The sequence below is a fragment of the Lissotriton vulgaris genome, chromosome 11, assembly GCF_964263255.1.
Source record: "Lissotriton vulgaris chromosome 11, aLisVul1.2, whole genome shotgun sequence".
In the NCBI taxonomy this organism is placed as follows: Eukaryota; Metazoa; Chordata; class Amphibia; order Caudata; family Salamandridae; genus Lissotriton; species Lissotriton vulgaris.
In genome coordinates, this window is record NC_141699.1 from 273,571,066 (window position 1) to 273,596,156 (window position 25,091).

Genomic DNA, 25,091 nt, shown 5'->3' on the forward strand with positions numbered 1-25,091 from the left:
CAGCCACAGACAGATTATTAGCTGAACCCCCTCCCCTGCCACTGCAAGAAGCGCTAGTAAAGTACTGACCATGACGAATCTGGGTGACAGGCATCTCACGAAGGAACTACAAGCAGGCAGCATCTGAGTGCCCGGACATGCTACAGCTGCGGGTAGTAGAACTTTGAGGCAGGATGGTCGAAGGGTATGCACTATTACACTGATAGAGAGCTTTATCGCCAACATAAACCTTTTCTCTCATCCAAGTAAGAGCAAGCAAGCATAAAGTCCTGAGACAAGCAGAGCAACTAGCAGCATTGAGAATGGCCGCTTAGCACTCTAGCAAAGGCCCATTGCAAAAGCACGTGAAATCCCCAGATACACTAGCTTCCATCTCCGTAAAGTAGGAATGGGAGGGCCTGGACTAATCATGGCTAAAGGGACCATAACAAAGATGGTCTGCTCTGATTAGGCGTCTGCTGTCTTTATTGTGAAAGACAGTTTTTAGATTGTGGATATCTGCCTGGAAGTCAGTGTGCAACCGCACAGAAAAGGCAGATTTGGAAAGGCGCTGAGGAAGCTCAAGGCTGCAGGTAGGCATGGGTTAGCTCAATGGCGAGGCAGAAAGAATGTGAGTGAGGGTCGCTTAGATTGTCTGGAACTGTTGTGCTTTTCGAAGCTGTAGACTGGCACTATGGTACCCCGTGGAGTGATGGATCTCAGAAAGTCACAGACAAGACCGAAACAAAGCCACGTGAAAACTGATTAATCTGCACTGAGAGACACTTCGAAGATGCTAGTTTGAACAGAATAAATCCAGAGTTATGAGGCATAAATTGAACATGCATCTGCTATGCAAAAAGAGAAAAAGAATACAGATGAGAAAATGTATGGCAAATCTGGACTCTGCTGAATGTCACTTATAAAGGTGGTTTATGAGTGGGAACCTATTTAACAAGAGCGGAGGCTGAATTTGGGTATAGACAGAAGAGAAACAAGCTCTTGGCATTGCTGTGGGGAGGGGGGGGGGGAGGAGAAATGCGAGTCAAGGCCGCCAGGCCGTGAAGTGTGAGGCAGTGGGCGGGGAAGCAGATCCCTTTGAAGCTGCTGGGCAGAAATGCGAGTCACGGCCGTGAAGTGTGAAGCAGTGGGCGGGGAGGCAAGAGCAAATGGTAAGGGGAGCCTTTGAAGAGCAAGGCAGGGGGATAGAAGCGCGTTCACGAGCATGTGCACTTCTACAAATCCGCATCGTGAACTCAGCTTTCTGGTTTTACTGCAATAGGTCTCTCTGCGAGACCTAAAAATGACAATGCAAAGAAACCAATTGGAAAGACACTCTAAATATTTGGACCATTCCTCCTCCACTCACCCTCATATGTGAAGCAAACAAAGTGAATGGTTTCCAGAATAACCCTCTTCCAATTTACTTGGGGCAGCATCATGTCAAAACCTTTCACAAATAAAGTAAGAGCTAACACTTTGGCAGTCAAAATAAATACATCCCATTTAATCATGAAAAGAAATTCTCAAAATCTAACATAACTGGGTCACCCTCAGGTGAGACCAATGCTATTTAACCGTCAATATATAACATAGCATAAAAACAATGCCCCTTACCCGGTCTTACACACCCTCCCTCCCTCCCTATTCAACATAAATCTACAAAAGCTATTCATTTGCGTTTTTTATTTTTTTTATTACGATCAGGTAATACAAATGAAAAAAATAAAGTTTTCATCAAATCAACAAGTCCTTTGTGGAAAATAACTTGCTACTCACATCTGATGTCTGAACATCACCAGCGGGGAATTGTGTTGCTCCTAGATGGGAGCAGTTCAGCAGAGTCTGGAGACTAATAAGTGGGTTCACTACCTAATACTGGCCAGAACTTAAGCACCCAGAGCTCGAAGGGGGTAGCGGGTGTTCTTGAAAGACAAGGAGGAAGTTTCTCAATCCTATTGAGAGACACAGGTCACCGCCATTAGCGCAGCAGATGCAGTGACAAACACTATGACCGAGGTGTATGACAGCACCTGAATGAAGACTGTCTTTTACTACCACCTCCTGGGAAGAAGACCCATTTTCCTTTCATAGGAAGAGGGCCAAAGAAATCCTTGCCACGGCACTGTCAATGAGATGCTAGGTAGTGGAGGGAATCCTACTTAAGTTCCTGCATGAGTGAGCCTTTCTAGAGCATGGTGGAAGTAGACCCCCTCGCAGCTTGAACAAGTGCTCTTGTTTACCACTGCAAAGAAGTAGTGTATTTCTTACACTCTCAAGTGATACAGAAGACCTGTCAATTATTATTCTTGACTGAGGGGAAGGAACCACGGATAAATAAAGTCGAACTACCCCTATAACTTCCCTTTCAATACTCTGCACACATTTGCCTTCCGTAGGATTATCCAAATCACCAGTACCAACTACTCTGTTCTCCTGCATACTCGAAATAAATATGTATCACACCCTGAACACTTGTGATTTAAGGCTGGACACTTTTTTATTGTACTCAAGATGGTCAGAATTTGTACCGGTTGTTATGCAGTTCACACAAATCATTGGCTTGAAACCATTTTTGAGTGATGCTGTGGCGTTCAGTGGTGCCGAATGATGCTGTGGCCTTCAGTGGTGCCGAGTGATGCTGTGGCCTTCAGAGGTGCCGAGTGATGCTGTGGCCTTCAGAGGTGCCGAGTGATGCTGTGGCCTTCAGGGGTGCCGAGGGATGCTGTGGCGCCGAGGGATGCTGTGGCGTCGAGTGGTGCTGTGGCGTAGAGGGGTTGTAGAGGGGTGGAGTTGGAGGGTGGAGTTGGAGGGTGGAGTTGGATTTTGAGGGTGGAGTTGGATTTTGAGGGTGGAGTTGGATTTTGAGGGTGGAGTTGGATTTTGAGGGTGGAGTTGGATTTTGAGGGTGGAGTTGGATTTTGAGGGTGGAGTTGGATTTTGAGGGTGGAGTTGGATTTTGAGGGTGGAGTTGGATTTTGAGGGTGGAGTTGGATTTTGAGGGTGGAGTTGGATTTTGAGGGTGGAGTTGGATTTTGAGGGTGGAGTTGGATTTTGAGGGTGGAGTTGGAGTCCGTAGTTGTAGTTTGCGGGTGGATTTGGAGGCTGGAGTTGGATGGTGTTTTTGGAGGGTGGATTTGTAGTTGGAGGAAGGAGTTGGAGTGTGGATTTGGAGTGTTGAGCTGGAGGATGTAGTTGGATGGTGGAGTTAGAGGGTGTAGTCGGAGGGTGTAGTAGTGCGTGGATGGTGGATGTGGATGGTGATTTTGAGGGTGGAGTTGGAGGGTAGAGTGGTGGGCGGGAAGAGTTGTGGTGCTCGAGTGTGGCCGCTAGAGAAGTAGATAGGGTGGTGGTGGCGCATAGAGTGGTGGCGCATAGAGTGGTAGAGTGTTGAAGGAGAGAGTGGTAGATTGGTGGCGGTAGAAGGCTGTACTGTGTGTGTGAGAGAGTGTGTGTGTGAGAGTGTGTGTGTGAGAGAGAGAGTGTGTGTGTGTGAGAGAGAGAGAGAGAGTGTGTGTGTGTGTGAGAGAGAGAGAGAGTGTGTGTGAGAGAGAGAGAGAGAGTGTGTGTGTGTGAGAGAGAGAGAGTGTGTGTGAGAGAGAGAGGATGTGTGAGTGTGTGAGAGAGAGAGGATGAGTGAGTGTGTGAGAGAGAGAGGATGTGTGAGTGTGTGAGAGAGAGAGGATGAGTGAGTGAGTGAGTGAGTGAGTGTGTGCGTGTGTGTGTGTGTGTAATGAAATGAAATACCAGTATTTGTAAAGCGCACAGCTACCTCCTAAGTGGTGTCCCGGCGCTGGGGGCCCTCAGGAAGATTAAGTAAGCTATTGCCCAGAGTCGCATGGTGCTGGGCTGACCTGCCGCCTGTGCCGGGGATCGAACCGTGAGCCCCGCATTCCACCGTCAGTCGCCCTGGCCACTGCGCCACACCTCTTCCACCGTGAGAGAGTGTGTGTGTGTGAGAGAGAGAGAGAGACTGACTGACTGACTGTGCTTTGATGTGGGGCTGTATGTTTGTTTGCTTGTGAATTAAAATTACTCGACCTAAGAAATTTGAGCTTACTTTCAAGATGTAGAAATAAGATTTGAACTAATTTAAAGGCAGCCCAAAATGCATAAGTGTTAAAAGAATTGATTTTCCCCCCTCATATTATGTTATAGTGCTTTGCTAACTTGAGTCAGACACCAATAGAAGAAAATAAAACCACAAAAAACCAGTTGGTCACCCTACTGCAGCCTTGTGCCTGAGGTGCATCATCAGAGCTGTGTGAATAATAACTGTGTCAGCCCGTGCCTGAGGTGCACCATCAGAGCTGTGTGAATAATAACTGCTGTGAGCCTCGTGCCTGAGGTGCATCATCAGAGCTGTGTGAATAATAACAGCTGTGAGCACGTGCCTGAGGTGTATCATCAGAGCTGTGTGAATAACTGCGCCAACACCGTGCTCGAGTTGCATCATCAGAGCTGTGTGAATATTAACTGCCGGCAGCCCCGTGCCTGAGGTGCATCATCAGAGCTGTGTGAATAATAACTGCCGGCAGCCCCGTGCTGAGGTACATCATCAGAGCTGTGTAAATAATAACTGCCGTCAGCCCCGTGCTGAAAAAAAGTTTGAGACCCATTGGTCTAGAAATATCACCTAATGAGAAGGAGGAAAGACCTGCCACAGGTCGGGACGCCCCCAGTACCTATCCTTTTACATGCAGACGATGCGGTTCTCCTTGCGAGAACCGCAAACGGTTTACAGGTTATTTTGGATGCTTTTACTTCTTTTATGGAACATCTTGTCCTAAATGTTAATTAGTCCAAGACTTTTACAATGATTAGCTGTCCAAAAAATAGGGTATATTCTATAGGTGGGAATACACTTGCCATGGTTAGAACTTTAAATTATCTATGCAATACTTTTTACGCTGACATGAGATGGGGACATTTGTTGAACCAGAGATCACAGTCACTCGCAAGGGCAAACGTGGCAATCCTTAGATTTTCCTCCAAATTATGTCAAAAATCAATAAAGGAAATACTACAATTATATAAAAGTAAAAGCATCCCAGTGGGTAGTTATATAACACCTAAAAAAAATTCAGATGATAGAAAATAATTTTCTATGTAGACTCCTCTCAGTCCCTAAAAGTACTGCAACCTATAATGAACTAGGAATGAACTATTTGGAGGATAACAAACATTTCCGATTTACTACTCTGGCTCAAGGTTTGGTGATCACTGGAAGCAGCTTTCTCTAGGTTTATTTTGAAGGACTGTGTTGCCCTTGATGAAGTTGATTTTTTTTCTAAGTCCCATCTATGGTTAAAATTCCTTGGTTACATTATGTGTAACAATGTTTTATTGACATGGGAGTACAAGAATATTTTAGTACCCTGGATTCTACTACTGTAAGCTCAAAATAAAATATTCGAAACCTTTTTTCTGATTATAGATGCAACATAAGGGTAGCTCAGAAGGAATCTCTGCTGACAGTTGTGCAGTACACTATCTCATTCTCCACGATGGGTATGGGGTCAGATCTAACCTGGATTTCCATAACAGGGCCGTTGGTTTGACTGTGCACATGTCTTTGGCACCGGTTCTGCTGTTGCCCACTTGGTGGCAGTGTTACCATATGTTGGCAAAGGAGGGCTCTGTTCAAAGATAGTCTAGGAGACCGACAGTGACGGGCTTGTCAAGGACAACCTTACTACAAGAGTCTTACCACACACAGATTTAAAAGTAGATATCTAGAATGGAAAGGATGGCGGATATCTTTCTAGATGATTTTAAGAATTTTGAATTTCGCTGGGGCCCGCTGGTCGCATTCCTCTCCAGGGGCCTGCCATCCGCGGTCTGTCCACCTAGCGTTCAAGCTCTCCACTTGTTTCAACTCTGAATCCCTGCCGCTACACATCAGGTCCCCTATCCTGTGCTTATTGCTACCACCACTAGGGAGGTGGGTGGGGGGTGTTTTGTTCGTTCTTCTTAGTTTGTTAGGACATCTCTCTTAATGCTCAATTATAGAAATGCATGCCAAGCCACGTGCCAGCAGAAGGGTCTATTAGCAGTACTGCAAGCTGTTTGTGATCAATTTTCCGGGAGGATTAGCCATTTGAACGCATTGTTATGACTCTGTACAACCGAGACTCTTAGCTGGCCTCTTCCTCCATTGCATACCGAATGGTGGTTTACATGTTGGTTGAGCGGCACTTCCTAGGACACTACTGTGAGAAGTTGGCCTGATATATAATGTTCACTATTCTAGTGAGCACTTTGTATCAGTCCAAACAACCCTTATGGTGATTGGTTGTAAGTCAACCTTATAGACCAGCTATCCTAGTAGCGTGGATACGAGCAGTCTTCGGACTAAACTCTAGAGGGCGTGTTAAGCCAGCTGTTATACCATCACATATACCCCTTGAACACCAAGTGAAAGGACACCACACAAGTGTTATGAAAATAAACAGTGTATTTATTTAGATCACAACAGCCCTGTACTCTTTATGAGGACAGGGTGCTAAGCACACAACAAAACTCTTATGAAAATACTATAAGTTGCACAATTTACACAAATGCCAGAGGGGCACGACAAACCATATACTATGGAAGTGAAATGCGAAATTACTAGCAGGTAAGTACTGTACTAATAGGCTTTGGAATCGCTAGGACTACGTTACGGAACCTTCAGATTACTAGTAGGAGGTCTAGGGGACTCGGGTGCAGAGTGTGCACTCTCACGCGGGATGCGGGACAAAGGCTATGGTAGCTAGATTTCACAAAGTTAGTGTTCTCGGGCGAACCCGATAAGGTAGATCGAAAACGACAGTGGATCCTGACCCTTGGATAGTGAGGCTATGCTGGGGCACCGAAATGCCGAAGTTACCTAGCCCAGGGGCTGTAGCTGCATATGTCTCAAAAGACGTCGGGAATCCTCGTAGACGAACCAGGAGCCTGAAGAAAGAAGTTGCTGGCAGGCGACCAGTGAAGATAGTTCAAGTTGATCCAAGCCTGGATCGAAGATGGATGACACCTGAAAGCTGAGGGGACCAAGTTCGTGACTACTAGCCAGTAGTCAGGTGGCACCAGGAGGCCACCGGATGGTAGTCACCTCGACTAGGTGAGTGGGCGACACTGTGCTCTGCAGATCTCACGGACCAGGAGGCGTTGTCGGCGACCAGGATGGAGGAGCGAGCTGTCCCACGATGGATGATGCTGTCGACGTCGCTGGACCCAGGATTGGGGCAACAAGTCTTGGCAAATTCAAGCCCACGCGGTGGACTAAAAATGGCGTCTGGAGTGGACCAGGAGGGTCCGGGGTGCTCCTCTTTTGGAAGGGAGCAAGGGCCAGTCTGGAGCAACCAGACCAGCAGCAGTGATGTCGTCGGGCGTCGTTAAAAAGGCCACAAGCCAGCGGGCTAGTAGCCAAACAACGCGGTGAGCAGCAAAAAGCAGAAGGGCCCCACGCAGATCGTGGAGATGCTGGGAGGCTGGTCTTCGGTGCTGGAGTTGCTCAGGGTCGGGGCTTCTCGGACCCCAAAGCACTCACCAGAGGATCCCTCGGCGGTCGTGCTGGATAAGGGCTGTGCAGTTTTGATGATGGCCGGTCCCTCGAGGTCTCGTCGCACCTACGGTTCTCAGCTTAGCTGTAGAGGTAGGTAGAGGTCAGAGGTGCCAGGGAAGCCGTGTCTCGTCGTGCTGGTCGGTCGGATTCCTGAGGAAGGACGTGTAGCAAACCGCAGAGTTCTTAGATGGTGCCTGCGGATGCAGGGTGACTACTCCTTAGTCACAAGAGAGAAATCTTGAGAAGAGTCTTGAAGTCCTTTCGTAGAAAGTCGTTTCTTGATTCAAAGATGATCTAATTTGGAAGGGTCCCCGCTCCTGCCTTTATCCTAAAGAAAGGGGTGGGTACGCGACTAGGTCCTGCCCTAGGGGTGGGACCAGGAAGGGGGTGGTTACACCCCTCTCCCATGCCGGACTTTCCCCAGGCCAGGGGCTGGTGTGCCCCTGGAACTGGTTCTAGCCGGCAGATGCGTAGTGAGCACCGGGGTGCCACTCAGCAGTCACCTTCCTGTAAAGCCCTGCCTACCCAGGATACACAAAACCCTGTCTGGGATGGTGCTAGCACCGCCCCGGACAGGAAACCCTTTGTCCAAGCTCTCCTCGCTGGAAGGACTCCCAGCAGCAGGAGGTCAGACTCGTGTCTGTGGTGGCAGCATCCATTTTGTGGAGCTGAGGCTTCGCTTAACTTTAACCGGGGTTCACAGTTACATACATGTCGTGTCCCTCTAGAAGGGTGAAATGCTAACCCCGTCGCCAGAATTGGCGAGGGGTTAGTATTCCAATTCGTATGACACCTTACTCGACATGTTTTGATAAAGCAATACCAAAGATAGCATTTAACCTCGAGGATTATAATGCACTTAAGAGTATATGGTATGCGTTATCATGGAACAGCTATTAGGACTTGGTTCCACAAGCTGCAAACGGGCTCAGCTCATGCCAGAGCCTCATTTCACACGATTCCAAGCACTCTGCCTTCAGGATTGTCAAGGCCTGCCATAGGAGTGACTGATAGGAATCTGTGTGTCCATTTTTAGGGTTAGATATAGGTATACTATATCTAAAGCAAAGGGTGATTACACCACCGTGCCCCAGCTGTCGTGCAGCCAGTTGTGTCAGATTTAGATGGCCATCCAGGGGTGGCATAATACATGCTTCAGCCCCTGGTAGGCCCTGGGTACACCTATGCCCTGAGTTACAGGGTCTGATAAGGCAGCCCAGTACCAATTGGAAATGTACCTAAGGTACATGGAATCCATTTTAGGGAGTGAGAAGTAGGCCTGGGGTCCTGATTGGCAGGGTCCCAGGCCAACTAAGTCGGAAAACCAGCAAAACACCAGGCAAAAAAAGTTGGGGGTAACCATAGTTAGGTATCTACCTTCCTACACAACCCCCCCCCCCCCAAACGAAAGGAGATAAGGCTATCCTTGACCAGGTAAGCCTATATTGCCTGAGTGGCCATATGAGGTGGTACATGCACTGGCATGGTTACCCCCTGTATCATGGTCCACTAAGCAACCCCTCACCCTAAGGGTACCTGAGGGTCTCCACCATAGGGAATCACTACCTGTGGTGTGCTTTGGCAAAGTAAAAGGCTGGTATGGGAATGGAGTACTGAAGTGAGACTCCACTACTGTTGGGCTCAACTTCCTCCAATCACTATCCACCATATGTGCCTTTCTTTCCAGTACTGAGTTGCTATGAGCTCTCAGGGTCAACATCTGGCTACCTAAAGCTGGAGGCTGAGTCCTTCTGTTTGGCTTACTGGAGGGACAGGTCAGGTTTGGGGTTTTTAGGCCCCAGGTTTGGCTGTGCCCAGCAGTGTCCAGCTGTGGGAGTTCCCTAACTAAGTTTAAGGGGGATCCCTCAGGAGTGTGTTTTATTTTCACTTGGCTAGGACTACTAGCTTCAGTGATCCTAATCTGCTGATTGGGGATTTTTGCACAGGGGGCCCTTTGGGGTCCACCACTGGCCTTCCTGACCTTTACAGCCCTGGACTGATGGAGGCAGGGTTGAGAGGTGCAGGCTACCTGCTCCAGACTGGGTCCCACCTGGGAGGGGTCCACTGCCATCAGGGGCTCTGCCAGGCTAGGCCTGACTACCTCTGGGGCAGTTCCTTCACCAGGGGTAGAGTCAGTTCCCTGAGGAGGCTGGCTCTCACCTAGTGTCTGGGAGGGGGAAGACTTTTCTTCCTCCTCAATGCTCTCAGTTTGGGTGGAGTGATCCATTGTTTCAGGCTTCACAACCCCACTATCTGTCTGAGTAGAGGCTGAGACCATTTCAACTGTACCAACCTTTTCAGGAGGGCACTCAGTCTGTGTTTGGGCTGTGACTGTCACAGCCCTCCTATCCTGTTCAGGAAAGTCTGTCTGAGCCTGGGCAGTGGCTACCACTGCTCTTCCAACCTTTTCAGGGAGGAATGGTGCTTGGACTGGGGCTGTAGCTATTACTGCCCCACTAACCTTTCTGGGTAGGCCTATCATCCTGGAGTGAGTTTCTTGCTCCACCTCAGCCCATGCTGAGAGTTCCAGGTCATTCCCCAGTAAGCAATCTACAGGTAGGTTATCTGTCACTGCCACTCTCATGGGCCCTGTGACATTACCCCAACTGAGCTCGACTACTGCCATGGGATGCCTTCTTTTCACTCCATGAACGTCTGTCACCTGATAAAGGAAACCAGGGGTCAGTTGAGCAGAGGGGACCAGATGGTCAATCACCATGGTGATGCTGGCCCCTGTGTCTCTGTAAGCCTCAACTTTCTGACCATTGATAAAGGGCTCTTGTCTATACTTTCCCAAAATGTGGGAACCAGTAGTGAAGTTGGCAAACCCCATGCCAGTCTCACAGACAAGAGTGTTGTTAGGGGACCTGGCTAGGCCATAGTCCACCTGGTTACCCAAAGTAATGCCCACCACATTCTTGGGGGCACTCCCACCACCTGAGAGATTACCACTAGTGGTAACAGGAGGTCTGGGAGTATTACCTGGGGGTATGTTCTCCTTATTGTTGTTGGCCTTGGGACAACTGCTGTCAGTTTTGTAATGGCCTACCTGTTTGCAGGTATGACAATAAGGTTTCTTTTGGGTTTTGGGAGAAGTTTGGGACCCACCCTTTTCAGAGGAATTTTGGGGCCCTGTGGTTTGATCAGAAGATTTATTCCCACCCTTCTCTTGAGGCTTGGTTGATTACTTCTTTTGGTCACCACCCTGGTTCTTAGGCCTGACCCTGGTTCTGACCCATTTGTCTGCCCTCTTACCCAATTCTTGTGGAGAGGTCAGATCAGAGTCTACCAGGTGTTGGTGTAATAACTGGTTCTGACAATTACTTAAGATTTGCTCTCTCATAATTAGATTATACAATCCTTTAAAATCAGTAACCTTACTTCCCAGTAGCCAGCCTTCAAAAGCCTTAGTGGCAAAATCAACAAAGTCAGTCCAATCCTGAGACTGAGTTTTCTGGGGGTATACACCTGTTACAACGCAACTTTTACAACTACCTACTATTACAACGCAACTTTTACAACGCATACCATTACAACGCATTGCGCTGGGGGGCGCTCTAGGATAGGGAATAAGTATAATTTACTATCCAACACCTTCCCTAGTGTCCACGGGGACTGGAGTTAGAATAGTAAATTATACTTACCACTATCCAGCACCTCAAAGCGCTATGCGTTGTAATGGTATGCGTTGTAATGGTCGCGTTGTAATAGTAGGTAGTTGTAATGGTATGCGTTGTAACATGGTACATCCTTTCTGGGTATCTCTGAACATCAACCTGTACTGTTCAGTGGTTAAACCAAACCCATCAACCAGTGTATTCTTCAGGACTTGGTAATTGTTAGCATCCTCAACTCTAGTAGTGAGGAGCTTATCTCTACCTTTTCCTTCAAAGGAGAGCCACACGATAGCTGCCCACTGACTCTGGGGGACACACTGTACAGTGCAAGCCCTCTCCAGAGCAGTTATCCATTTGTGGATATCATCCCCTTGCTTAAAGGGGGGCACTATCTTACTCAGGTGTCTAGTATCTAAACTCCTGTTTTCCCTTGGGGGAATGCTGCCACCAGTGGGATTTGTCCCACTTAATTCTTGCTCTCTAGCAAAGGCAAGTCTCTCTTTGGCCAGGGCAAGTTCTTCCCTTTCAATCCTCAGATTGACCTCTCTCACTTTGGCCTCATACACTCTCCTCTGAGGGGATGTCATCCCTCTGTGAGAAGAGGCCTGAGAGCCATTGGTTCGAATGGATCTGTTAGAGCCTCTTGATAGAGACCTAACTCGTCCATTCCCAATGTTAAGCTGGCCTGAGAGGGGCCCCAGGGGTCTCCTAGTACCATTCTCATGCCTGCTTAAGTTGTCCCTAGTTAGCTGGCTAACTACTTCTGGACCTTTGTCTGCCTCGTCCTCAGATGGCTCTAGATCTTCATCCTCCTCTTCACCTTCTGCAGAGAGATGGATAAGGTCAGGGTCACCTGAGGTTCCCTCTAGGGGAGGCATGTTCCCATCTGGATGAGAAGGGTCTGTGTTACCAGCCCTCCTAGCATCATAAGTCTCCAAGAGACCAATCAGAAATGGGATTGTGGGGTTAGATCCCTGTTTTAGTTTCCTGGAGGTACACACTTGTCTCATCTCCTGAAAGCTAAGAGCAGCATATCTGGAAGTGACCTGTGGAGGGTCCACTGACACAAGGGGAGACTCAGAGTTTCCTCCTTTGTCTGACATGCTGATTCTAGTGTGGTGTAAGTGATGCACCTACCTACACTATTTGTTTGCCTACTGATCCCTTGCTAAAAGTTGCAGCCAAGGTGTGCTAAGCCTTGAGGAGCTACAACAGCTGGTTCAGTAGAACTCAGAGTATTCTAAGCTAAGTTATATGTACCTGAAGTACTTATGTGATCTTTCACAAGATATTCTTAGGATACGTGTGGTAAAACAACAGCAAGCTCAAATCCCAATCGCTGCTCACCAATGTGAGAAGTTGGCCTGATATATAATGTTCACTATTCTAGTGAGCACTTTGTATCAGTCCAAACAACCCTTATGGTGATTGGTTGTAAGTCAACCTTATAGACCAGCTATCCTAGTAGCGTGGATACGAGCAGTCTTCGGGCTAAACTCTAGAGGGCGTGTTAAGCCAGCTGTTATACCATCACATATACCCATTGAACACCAAGTGAAAGGACACCACACAAGTGTTATGAAAATAAACAGTGTATTTATTTAGATCACAACAGCCCTGTACTCTTTATGAGGACAGGGTACTAAGCACACAACAAAACTCTTATGAAAATACTATAAGTTGCACAATTTACACAAATGCCCGAGGGGCACGACAAACCATATACTATGGAAGTGAAATGCGAAATTACTAGCAGGTAAGTACTGTACTAATAGGCTTTGGAATCGCTAGGACTACGTTACTGAACCTTCAGATTACTAGTAGGAGGCCTAGGGGACTCGGGTGCAGAGTGTGCACTCTCACGCGGGATGCGGGACAAAGGCTATGGTAGCTAGATTTCACATAGTTAGTGTTCTCGGGCGAACCCGATAAGGTAGATCGAAAACGACAGTGGATCCTGACCCTTGGATAGTGAGGCTATGCTGGGGCACCGAAATGCCGAAGTTACCTAGCCCAGGGGCTGCAGCTGCATATGTCTCAAAAGACGTCGGGAATCCTCGTAGACGAACCAGGAGCCTGAAGAAAGAAGTTGCTGGCAGGCGACCAGTGAAGATAGTTCGAGTTGATCCAAGCCTGGATCGAAGATGGATGACACCTGAAAGCTGAGGGGACCAAGTTCGTGACTACTAGCCAGTAGTCAGGTGGCACCAGGAGGGCACCGGATGGTAGTCACCTCGACTAGGTGAGTGGGCGACGCTGTGCTCTTCAGATGTCACGGACCAGGAGGCGTTGTCGGCGACCAGGATGGAGGAGCGAGCTGTCCCACGATGGATGATGCTGTCGACGTCGCTGGACCCAGGATTGGGGCAACAAGTCTTGGCAAATTCAAGCCCACGCGGTGGACTCAAAATGGCGTCTGGAGTGGACCAGGAGGGTCCGGGGTGCTCCTCTTTTGGAAGGGAGCAAGGGCCAGTCTGGAGCAACCAGACCAGCAGCAGTGATGTCGTCGGGCGTCGTTAAGAAGGCCACAAGCCAGCGGGCTAGTAGCCAAACAACGAGGTGAGCAGCAAAAAGCAGAAGGGCCCCACGCAGATCGTGGAGATGCTGGGAGGCTGGTCTTCGGTGCTGGAGCTGCTCAGGGTCGGGGCTTCTCGGACCCCAAAGCACTCACCAGAGGATCCCTCGGCGGTCGTGCTGGATAAGGGCTGTGCAGTTTTGATGATGGCCGGTCCCTCGAGGTCTCGTCGCACCTACGGTTCTCAGCTTAGCTGTAGAGGTCAGAGGTGCCAGGGAAGCCGGGTCTCGTCGTGCTGGTCGGTCGGATTCCTGAGGAAGGACGTGCAGCAAACCGCAGAGTTCTTAGATGGTGCCTGCGGATGCAGGGTGACTACTCCTTAGTCACAAGGGAGAAATCTTGAGAAGAGTCTTGAAGTCCTTTCGTAGAAAGTCGTTTCTTGATTCAAAGATGATCTAATTTGGAAGGGTCCCCGCTCCTGCCTTTATCCTAAAGAAAGGGGTGGGTACGCGACTAGGTCCTGCCCTAGGGGTGGGACCAGGAAGGGGGGTGGTTACACCCCTCTCCCATGCCAGACTTTCCCCAGGCCAGGGGCTGGTGTGCCTCTGGAACTGGTTCTAGCCGGCAGATGCGTAGTGAGCACCAGGGTGCCACTCAGCAGTCACCTTCCTGTAAAGCCCTGCCTACCCAGGATACACAAAACCCTGTCTGGGATGGTGCTAGCACCGCCCCGGACAGGAAACCCTTTGTCCAAGCTCTCCTCGCTGGAAGGACTCCCAGCAGCAGGAGGTCAGACTCGTGTCTGTGGTGGCAGCATCCATTTTGTGGAGCGGAGGCTTCGCTTAACTTTAACCGGGGTTCACAGTTACATACATGTCGTGTCCCTCTGGAAGGGTGGAATGCTAACCCCGTCACCAGAATTGGTGAGGGGTTAGTATTCCAATTCGTATGACACCTTACTCGACATGTTTTGATAAAGCAATACCAAAGATAGCATTTAACCGCGAGGATTATAATGCACTTAAGAGTATATGGTATGCGTTATCATGGAACAGCTATTAGGACTTGGTTCCGCAAGCTGCAAACGGGCTCAGCTCATGCCAGAGCCTCATTTCACACGATTCCAAGCACTCTGCCTTCAGGATTGTCAAGGCCTGCCATAGGAGTGACTGATAGGAATCTGTGTGTCCATTTTTAGGGTTAGATATAGGTATACTATATCTAAAGCAAAGGGTGATTACACCACCTTGCCCCAGCTGTCGTGCAGCCAGTTGTGTCAGATTTAGATGGCCATCCAGGGGTGGCATAATACATGCTTCAGCCCCTGGTAGGCCCTGGGTACACCTATGCCCTGAGTTACAGGGTCTGATAAGGCGGCCCAGTACCAATTGAAAATGTACCTAAGGTACATGGAATCCATTTTAGGGAGTGAGAAGTAGGCCTGGGGTCCTGATTGGGAGGGTCCCAGGCCAACTAAGTCGGAAAACCAGCAAAACACCAGGCAAAAAAAGTTGGGGGTAACCATAGTTAGGTATCTACCTTCCTACACAACACTACGCTATGTTATGTTATGTTATGTTATGTTACACTGCATTTCTAAAGCGCACAGCTACTCAGAGTTTCCCGGCACTGCTACCCTGAGCCCCCACCACTGGCTGAACAGAAAGAGCCTCTAAAAGAATGGACCAGAACAAAAGTGTTTTTTAGATTCTTTTTAAAGATGACGAGGCTTGATCACAGGGACCCTTCCCCAGTCTTCCATGTTGTCTTCCGGCGACTGCCCTGGCTACCCCCCCCTGTGTGGGATTGTCGCATGCCTATTTCTACTGTTTTTTTTATTAAACTGTCAACAAAAATACTTTTGACAAAAAAAAAAGTAGATATCTGTAATTTATTTTTTGCCCTTGCTGTGTTGCGAAATTCGCAATTGTTGCCCTATGTGAAGGTTGAAAACGTTCCAGCTTTTCCGTGGCTTACCAGCGGAAATTGTGTGCGTTTTATACAGTGAGGACATTTTCATGCTAAGTAAAACAAGCTCTTGGCATTGCTGTGGGGGGGGCGGGCGGGAGCACATTGGCGGGGGAGCAGCAGCCTTTGATGTGCGAGCGAGTGGGAGGGAACATCATATGGGGTGTGAATGAGAAGTGAGGCCAAGCGCACGCTGGCGTAGCGTCACTGTTGATTACCTCACATGCATTGGGGACAATCCTTGCTGGTTTCAAGAGTTTGTTTCGCCTACAATACTCTCGAAGAACAACGCATGCGCGTTGGTACTACGAGACCTAAAAATGCACATCTCTAGAGAGATTTTTTTCCTTCTTTTCCGACATTACAAGCCTATGAGGACTTCCCTAATGATCCACCAGATCGTAGTAGGCAGTGTTATTCAAGTATTTTTTTCTAGAGGTTTTCTCTATCTGGACGTTCTTTCAGATGGGTTAAATACAAGGTTAGGAAACAGGCCTCAACACCTTTCTGGGTACAGATCTGAGAAAGGATAAACACATCAGGCACACACATAGGTATCCTAATTTCCTCGTATGATCTTTTAGCACAGCCAGGCTATTGTAAATGAGAACAGGCACATACCTAGATGAGAGGCCGGTAGCGGGGCACTGGAAAGATAGGCGATCTCGAGGAGGATATGGTAAACTTGTGAGTCCGGAAGACGAGTATGCTTTCAGCCCTATCCCAGGAGAGGGAAATCAATTCTGGAATATAATACAAAACGAGCCCCTATTTTTAATAACTATTTATAAGTAAAGGGTAAATAAGAAATATACGGCCGGGAATAAGGCACGGATGTCAGCACCATGCCGGTTATAGGACAGACACACTGGGCATGTCTTAGGTCAGGCAAAGGGCGGGTATTTGCCCTTTTACCGGGGGTTACCGCGAGTAAACAACTCCGATTTCACAAACGACCCAGGGCTCACTAAAGTGATAGTTTAAAGTTATTTGGCATACATATACAGGAAAGGTCAAAAGGCGCAAGTGAATGCATATAGCTGCACGTCAGCAGTTTGTTAATTGCGCCGGGCCGCCACGCCCATTCTAAAGCATAAAACGAACGGTCACTCAGGCCACCCCCTCTGGCTGATTTTTAGAGGCGATGCGGGTAGGGGAGGGGGGGGAAGGCAATAGGAAAGGAAGGAATTGACGAAAGGGTTGGGAACGGGGTGGCGAGGGGAGAGAAAAGAGGGGGAAAAAAAAAAAAAAAGAGGAGGAGGGGGGAGGGGGAGGGGAGGAAAAAAGATTTGCGCACAATCCTTTATTCGATACGGGAGCGCTCACAGCCAGAAGCCCAATTCAGCTTTATTTACCTGCATCTTCCTGGGTAGGCACAACGGAGCCAGCGGCCCGACAATAACTATTCGGCTTCTCAACAACTCGCAAGAGAAAACGGGCGCTTTTTAAAGGTCCTGCGGGGTCCGAAATGATCTGGAGATTATGAGATTAAATGCGGACAGCACGAAGGGGAGATTTAAAAGGGGAAAAGGCCAGAACCAAGCGGGGGACTACATGTCATATATTGTATATGTGATCGATAACATACACGTCTCTTCCCCCAATGGGGGACACGCCTGACTCACATTGTCCAAAAACACTCCAGAAGATGGAATCCAATTCACTCGGGAATCAGAGAATACGTAGAGGGCATAGTTCAGAGGAGTCACAAGCCACGCCCAAGCTAGGAAAGTTAATAAACAGGACATATGGAGACAAGGGAGCTGCACTGGTCACAGGAAGACATGCTAGCGATCAACACGCCGTTCACAAGGCCCTCTTTCCGTAACAAGAAAAGCGAGGCAGAGTCTGCTCATGCTGCCTGCACGCGCCAGTCGGCCCTCTGATTTTTTTAATAAGGAACACCAATCAGTGAGCTGACTTGAGCGTGCAGGCAGCGTGATGAGGGGCGTGCTCTCTGCCGATGACGTCAGGGAGAGAAAGAACAGCCAAAACAAACCCCTCTATCCCAAAAAGACACGGCTTGAACGGAGTGACGCCACTCTCCTCCAATGGCTGGCTTCCGTTTAGGAAGCCAGCCAATGGAGAAGAGGGGCGTGTTCAAGCTCCACTCTAGGAAAAGATTCAATCTTGGCTGCGCGACACTGCTGCACAGTGTACGCTAGGCTGAGACCTAAAAACGAATTAGAGGTGGCTCCACTACAATTACACAACAAATGGGAACAGCTGTGAAGAATCGTAAAAAAAAAAAGTCATAAAATTATATATCCTGCAGTGCTAAAGGAGAAACTGCAGTTTTATGACTTCTGACGAAGCAGGTAGTTACGGAGTTATCATTTTAAATACTGCTTGCTGTAGTGTATATGGGCTCGCTCATACTTTACCGGCACAATAACTTAATAATCGGCATGGTTGTAGCGCAAGCTAACACCGTGCAGCGTGGATCAGTCCAGCGTTCATCGTCAACCCTATATGTGTCACAATAGACTGAAGGCTTGAAGCTCTACCTGGGCAAATCATTCCCCTTAATGAGTATGAGGAAACAGTCAAGCATATGCAAAAACAATTTACGTAAAAACCCAATGTTATGATTGGAGGACAGTTTTTTCATGGCAAACAAACTGAACAGAAAGGCATGGAAGAGTACATAGCTGCTTTAAGGGTTCTTGCCGCCTCATGCAAATTCAAAGACATGATTGGCGTTTACATAAGAGATCAATTTGTTTTTTATTCTTATTTCAAAAAAGTTCAAGGAAGGTTATTGGCTTGTAGAAATCCAACAGTGCATGAAGCCAATGACATTGCCAAGGGTATCGAACGATCAATAATTTCATCAAACAATTCCAATTCAACCCACATAATTCCACTACACACCACATACACTCCATAACACATGGATAGAAGACATTGTCATTTACAGTGCCAATAGCTTCAACTTAAGCAAATGCAAGACCTATTGCATTTCCAATGCTTGTTAATTATTATGTTGTAGAAAGGTGAACAATATTCTTACACACAAATTTGGAAAAAGATACAATTCTATAATTTAATTTGCAGAAATGTATGACTAAGATTTACATGTGAAACAAAGAACTGCGGAGAGGCAAAAAAGGAACAAAGACTTCTAACAATTCTGTCAAAATAGATAAGACGAAAAAATAATAAAAGTCGATTGTTAAAAAATAAACTGCCAAGGTACAAAAGGGTGAGTCAGTGTACTCTGCACGTGTACAAATCGTGAAAGCTGCAAACAGCGCTGTAGTACTTAAAAACAAAGGATGGTGCGGTGTCTGCCCACACAGCGACCAAACACCGAATATATGACGTAGGGGATAAGGCCGGGAAACTCCTGACATGGCTAGATAGGCGAGAGAGAGGCAGTAGAGGCATACTGCAAATACAGACGGAGGAGGGGCGATTAACGACAGACCCCCGGGATATAGTAAAAGAGTTAGCTAAATACTTCCGGGGGGGTGTACACGTCCACATCAGGGGCATCAGAAGCAGAGGCGGCAGCATTTCTAACCAATATAGAGATGCCTAAACTATCCCAAGAGGCTACACTGGAACTAGAGGCTGATCCTACAGAAGATGAGATACAGGTGGCAATAGGCTCACTGCAGTCGGGAAAGGCACTGGGTCTTAATGGGATCTTAAACAGCTAGCGCAAACTATCAGCCCACATCTGCTTAAAATGTACACCGACATTCCGGAAAAGGGCGAACTCCTCGACCAACGCACCGCCACGATAGTAGCTATCCCAAAACCGGGAAAACCTCCGTCCGATCGTACCTCCTATCGACCAATTTCACTCCTAAATGCAGAGGCTAAAATTCTGGCTAAACTGTTGGCAAATAGACTCATGACTCATCTCCCACAATTAAACCACCCAGACCAGTCCGGCTTCATGCCCAATAGAAACACCGCACTTAACCTTATGCGCCTTCATGGGGTGCTGGCTAAAGCACCGTCACTGTCAGACCCAGCGGTTCTCGTGTCACTGAATGAGAGGATGGCATTGGATATGGTGGAGTGGAACTACCTTTTCGCGGTCCTCGCACACCTGGGGCTTGGCCCTAGGTTCTGCGCATGGATCAGCCTTCTATACACAAAACCAATGGCATGCGTAACAGCTAACGGGCACATATCAGAGGCCGTGCCGTTGTCGAGGGGAACACGTCAAGGTTGCCCCTTGTCACCGCTCCTCTTTGCATTAGTACTAGAGCCCCTAGCTATATGGATCAGAGGTACACCGTTGCTGAAGGGCATACAATGGACGGAGGGATGGGAGGATCGCCTCTCTCTATACGTAGATGATGCCCTGGTATATCTTACTGACACAGAGAACTCCTTATCAGTACTGCTAGAGGCATGTGATGAGTTTGGGAAGATATCTGGATACAACATTAACTGGTCGAAGTCTGTCTTATACGTCCTACAGGGCCCCGCTCCACGACTCCCGGATAACTGCCCCCTGGTGGTCACACAAGACTCATTTAAATATTTAGGCATACATGTTACAGCAGACGCAGCTGATTTCTTCGCCAAAAACTTAGCGTCCCCACTGGAATGTCTGAAGCGAGATGTGAAGCACTTGGAAACCCTTCCCTTGACACTGTTAGGAAAGGCAGCATTGTTCAAAATTATGGCACTGCCTAGATTTTTATACATCCATGAAAACACACCGTATCCGATAGCACCAACATATTTAAAACAGGTGGCAGCACAGGTGTTCGAGCTACTATGGGGTAACAGACCAGCACGAATTGCGCAAGCAAAGTTACACCGGGGCTGGTACGATGGGGGAATAGTGCTCCCAAACATCCAGATGTACTACTGGGCAGCACACCTCAAAATAATAAATCAATGGATAACATACATCACAAGCAGAGGGCGGACAGGGCCCAATTAGGCACAGGAAATATGCTTGCAATATTATATAACAAAGGGCAGGTCGCAACCCTACTAGGTCCCACGAAACACACGGTTACGCTTTGGCACACAGCACAGATTTGGATGGGGTGGAAAGGGACAATTACAAAACTGACACCTCTATGGGACACTAAAAGGCTAGGACAATTGAGAAAAAGCAGAGGATTTGACCAGTGGGGCAATATTGGTATCTCAACAGAAGGAGACCTTTGGGACAAGGGGAGGGTGCTGCCATTTGACCAGCTCCGGCAGCAATATGATCTGGGCCCGACAAAGACTTTCCGTTATGCTCAAATACGCCACGCGTTGATGGCGGTGCTGCCACCAGACACTGAGGTGCTGGGGCGTCCTCTTTAGAAGATCGCTTACTTAAGGATCACATGCCCAAGAAGGCCACATCTCTTACGTATCGTAAAGTAATCAATAATCTACCAGATCCAATGACCCAGTTAACAAGCATTTACAATGCAACGGTTTCGCCTTTGTAAAAGTTAGAGCTATTGGCATTGTAAATGACAAATTTTTTATTCATCTGTTGGTTTTGAAAACAGATAAATAAATGGCATTTTCACTTACAATGCCAATAGCTTAATCTCTCGCAAATGCGAGACTTATTGCATTTGTACCCACACACACACAGCGAGCCACCCACACATAGAGCCACCTACAAAAAAAGCTAGCCACACACACAGTACAGAAAACAAGTTGAGGACTGTGCACCAACGCTCTGTAATGAGTACACATTTGCAGGCAGCTGCACACTGTAAAGAATGCATGCTTATTTTGTACAAATATATTCAACCTAGCTCATTCACATATTGTAAGCGCTCTGCTATGTCACCTATACTGAGCAGACCTATGTCACCAAAATACACTGCAAGCACCCACCTATGTAGCCTATGATGTGCAGTTCAACGACCATACCCTACACATGAAGCTTTATACCAAAACACACTGCATGCCCAGGCCCATCACCCACGATACACAGTGCAAAATCAGCTCCACCAGCTGGAAAACAAAAACCTAGCTGCCAACCACAATACTTTTCTGAGCACGCTGACATCTGTGTCATACTGAGCACTCAGCTTACAGCCACGGGGCATTGCGCACATCAACCTAGAGTACAAAACAGAATGCAATCACATACAGTAAACTGCTCGCTATCTGTCGCAAACTGACCAAATCCAATTGTCATACATGATACACGCAAATCCAGGTGTGACTTACAGCAAACTACAGCCGGCTCTTGCTAACTTTTCTACGCGGAGCACAACCAGTTGTTACTATTTTTGCACAGGAACCTGCTATGCACTGTACAATGCAAGCAGTTGTTACTTTACTTTATGTACATCCATGTGTCACCCATATCATAGTATGCACAGCTGGATGACAACCACTGTGCAGACAGATGTCACTACTGTTGCACAATCAGCTGTCACTCCTAGTACACCGCACAGCCAGCTGTCACCTGTAAAATGTACGACTAGGAGTTGCCTACAGTAACTGTTCCCAACCAGCTTCCAACAGTGCGCAATCAATCGTCATAAGCAGCACACTTACCCGCCATCCACAGTACAGCTGTCACCTATAGTCCAATTACACAGCCAGCTGTCACCCACCATACACAGTCATCACTACAGTACACTGGGCCAGGCAAGTACTGTGAACTGCAATCCACTGCACATCCAGGAGACACGGACAGCGGGGGGCAGGGGCGGGAACAGGCACACGGACAGCGGGAGGGGGTGGGCAGGAACTGGCAAACGGACTGCGGGAACAGTATGCTTTCAAAACGTTTAATGGGATGGCATGCATTAAGGAGTAGGAGTTTGGTGAGGTTTAATTAAATTTCTATGTGCCTATTAAACAAGGACGGGGGGGTGGGGGGGGGGGGGGGGGTCGGGGTTGGGAACGTGTCTTCTATTTTGTCCATACACTACGTAAGGTGTGAAAAACTAACTGACTAACCCCACTTGTACTTTACCCAGGGAAGAGGCCCCTGGACCTCACGCCTAATTCTTTTTTCCACAGCAATTAACCAGGGCATTGCCCAGACCCAGATACTGCAAATGCATTACATCACTTCCTCGCACAAGAAGAAATGCTGTCCAGTAGCTATAGGAACCAGGAAATGTGAATTCTATTCCCAGTTTAACCACCAGACCAAATTGTGTGATCTTGGGCAAATTACGTTTTTCCTCTTCATTTATTGTCCAATTGGTACCAACATTTGGGAGTACTTGCAAACAGGGTGAAAAAAATCACCGGAACGCCCACGAATCTGCTCCGACAATTACGGACAGATCTCTCTTCCAATGGCTAGCCTCAATTTATAGAGCTAGCCAATGGAACAGAGAGGCAGGACAAAGCCCCGTACTGCTAAACATAAGATTTCGCCTGCGCGAACACTGCTGCGCAGTGGACGCCAGGCGAAACCTAAAAATAAGATGGGTTGAAAATGTGGGCGACATGGATGAAACTGAATGGCAGGAGGCCCTTGCATCACCTAGAGAAGTGGGAATACCAGCCAGGCTACGCTTGGTACAATTAAAGATCCTGCACCGCACCTACCACACTAGGACCGCGCTACACAAAATGGGGAGAGCACAACACCCGTTTTGCCTCAGAGGGTGCGGGAAAGAGGGATCCTTTTTCCAAACAATATGGGACTGCCCAATGATAGCAGAATACTGGTGAACAGTTCTACGAACAATATCGCAAGCAATGGCAGTGTCACTTTTGCCGGAACCGCGCAGGTGCCTTTTAAATGTCTGGGAACCAAACGACTTTACACGCCACGGGCAGGTATGGGTCACACTAGGACTCATAGTAGCTAAACGTAATATAGCACAGAAGTGGGGAGCGAGGGAGGAGCCTTTGCTGGGGACTTGGTGCAAGGATATGGACTTTAATATGCTAGTGGAAAGAACAGTATACATGAACCGTGAGTGCCCACAGAAATGGACTAAAATATGGGCTGCGTGGAATGCATACCGGGGGGATATATGCGATCCGATACCAGACTCTGATGGAGGCAGTTCTGACGATGACTCTGGGGAAGAATAGAGTGAAAATCGTGCACAAGTGGCCCAGGGTCAGGAGTGATGTTATTCAACTGTATGGAGAGATGAACTCGAATAATTGTGTTGAGTCAAATAACCTAATTGTAAACAACCTGTGATTAATGCCGATGTGTTGTATAATAACAATAAAAACAGTTTTATAAAAAAAAAATGGTGAAGTAAGAATGCGGTTTTGTTAAAATATGGCCAAGAAACATTCTAAATGCATAAAAGATTGACACTAACAGATGATGAGGATCAAATGTATTTTGATTTGACTGAAAAAACGTTTTCAAGAGAAGGGGGTGTTGCGGTATGTGATGACACAAACAATAATGTAAGTGAAAATGTTTTGCAAGCTGACGTGTCATAGGAAGTTTATGGTCATTGTTTGTTACAATATTTTGGTTCACCATCTGTACAGGATGTCAGTTCACAAACTAATGTTAATTGTGATCTTATATTAATGAGAAAGCACGAGCAGAAGGATTACATTGCCTAAATAATATTCTGACTTTATAGTGCAATTTTCTGACTTTACATGTACATTTATTTTTTGTTTTATTTGAGGAAATTGAGATGTTGTATAAAGTTAACACAAGTTCGCAAAACACATCACATTGCTGTATTCATTCATCCAAACATTTACACATTATACTGTAGTACATGTAACACGAATACGTTCAAACTAGAACCTGCACACACTGTCCAATCACCTTGGGTTTGTTATTATATTATGCCTTAGAATGTTCTGTGACTTTTGGATAAGACCTCGGCGAGACCGGTCTCGTTATACTGATGTTTGTATGTGGGCCTGCTTACATTACATTTGATGAATAAAGAAGCTGTAAAGAAATAGGGTTCCATCTTTCATACATTACAACATCCACGGAGGAGTTTTGACGCTGTACAAGGAAAACCAAATAAACAAACCTCACAGCTGAATTCCATCTCTGCATCCATAGTGATTATGCGGACCGTGAAGGTTTTTGGCTGTTTCCTCTTCAGTGAGCTGAAACTCATCCTGGATGCAATCGCGCCAGCCATGACGGACTACGATGAACCCAAAGACAGCCGCACTTCTATGACTTTAAGAGACACATGTCCTGTTTCACGGACGGACCGTAAATTCGGCCGTCTATCCGTTGTCCGGGAAGGATTCTTCAACATACGCCATTTGTCCGTGATTTTACCTGCTATTGAGTCACAGCCAATCATGTGCCTTTCTATAACCAACGTAGCTCCAATCTTTGCTGTGAGGAACAAACAAAGCTATCTATGATTGGCTTGAAAGCCACCAGCCAATCCTAGAGCTCGCTGGTTCTCATTGGCCCGCATCGGGGCCAATGAGAACAGCTTTAGGGTACCCAGCCACAGTACTTCTGAACTTGCAGTGTAGTTAATTATTACCTTTTCGGACACGACTCCTGTGTGGAGTAGGTCTAGCGTTGGCCTAGTTGTGTGCCGCT

The 25,091-nt window shown here is 47.5% G+C and overlaps 1 protein-coding gene across 3 annotated transcripts in view; it reads right to left on the reverse strand.

Moving 5' to 3' along the window:
* Positions 1–24,879, reverse strand: part of NF2 (NF2, moesin-ezrin-radixin like (MERLIN) tumor suppressor) — a 484,134-nt gene extending 459,255 nt beyond the window's left edge. Inside the window, exon 1 of one of the 3 annotated variants that reach the window (XM_086943228.1) lies at positions 24,556–24,879. In XM_086943228.1, the coding sequence (XP_086799354.1) occupies positions 24,556–24,669 (114 nt within the window). In that variant the 5' untranslated portion in view covers positions 24,670–24,879. The remainder of the gene's footprint in view (positions 1–24,555) is intronic. The other 2 variants (XM_086943229.1, XM_086943227.1) reach the window with 2 other exon arrangements.
* Between the last annotated feature and the right edge of the window lie 212 nt (positions 24,880–25,091).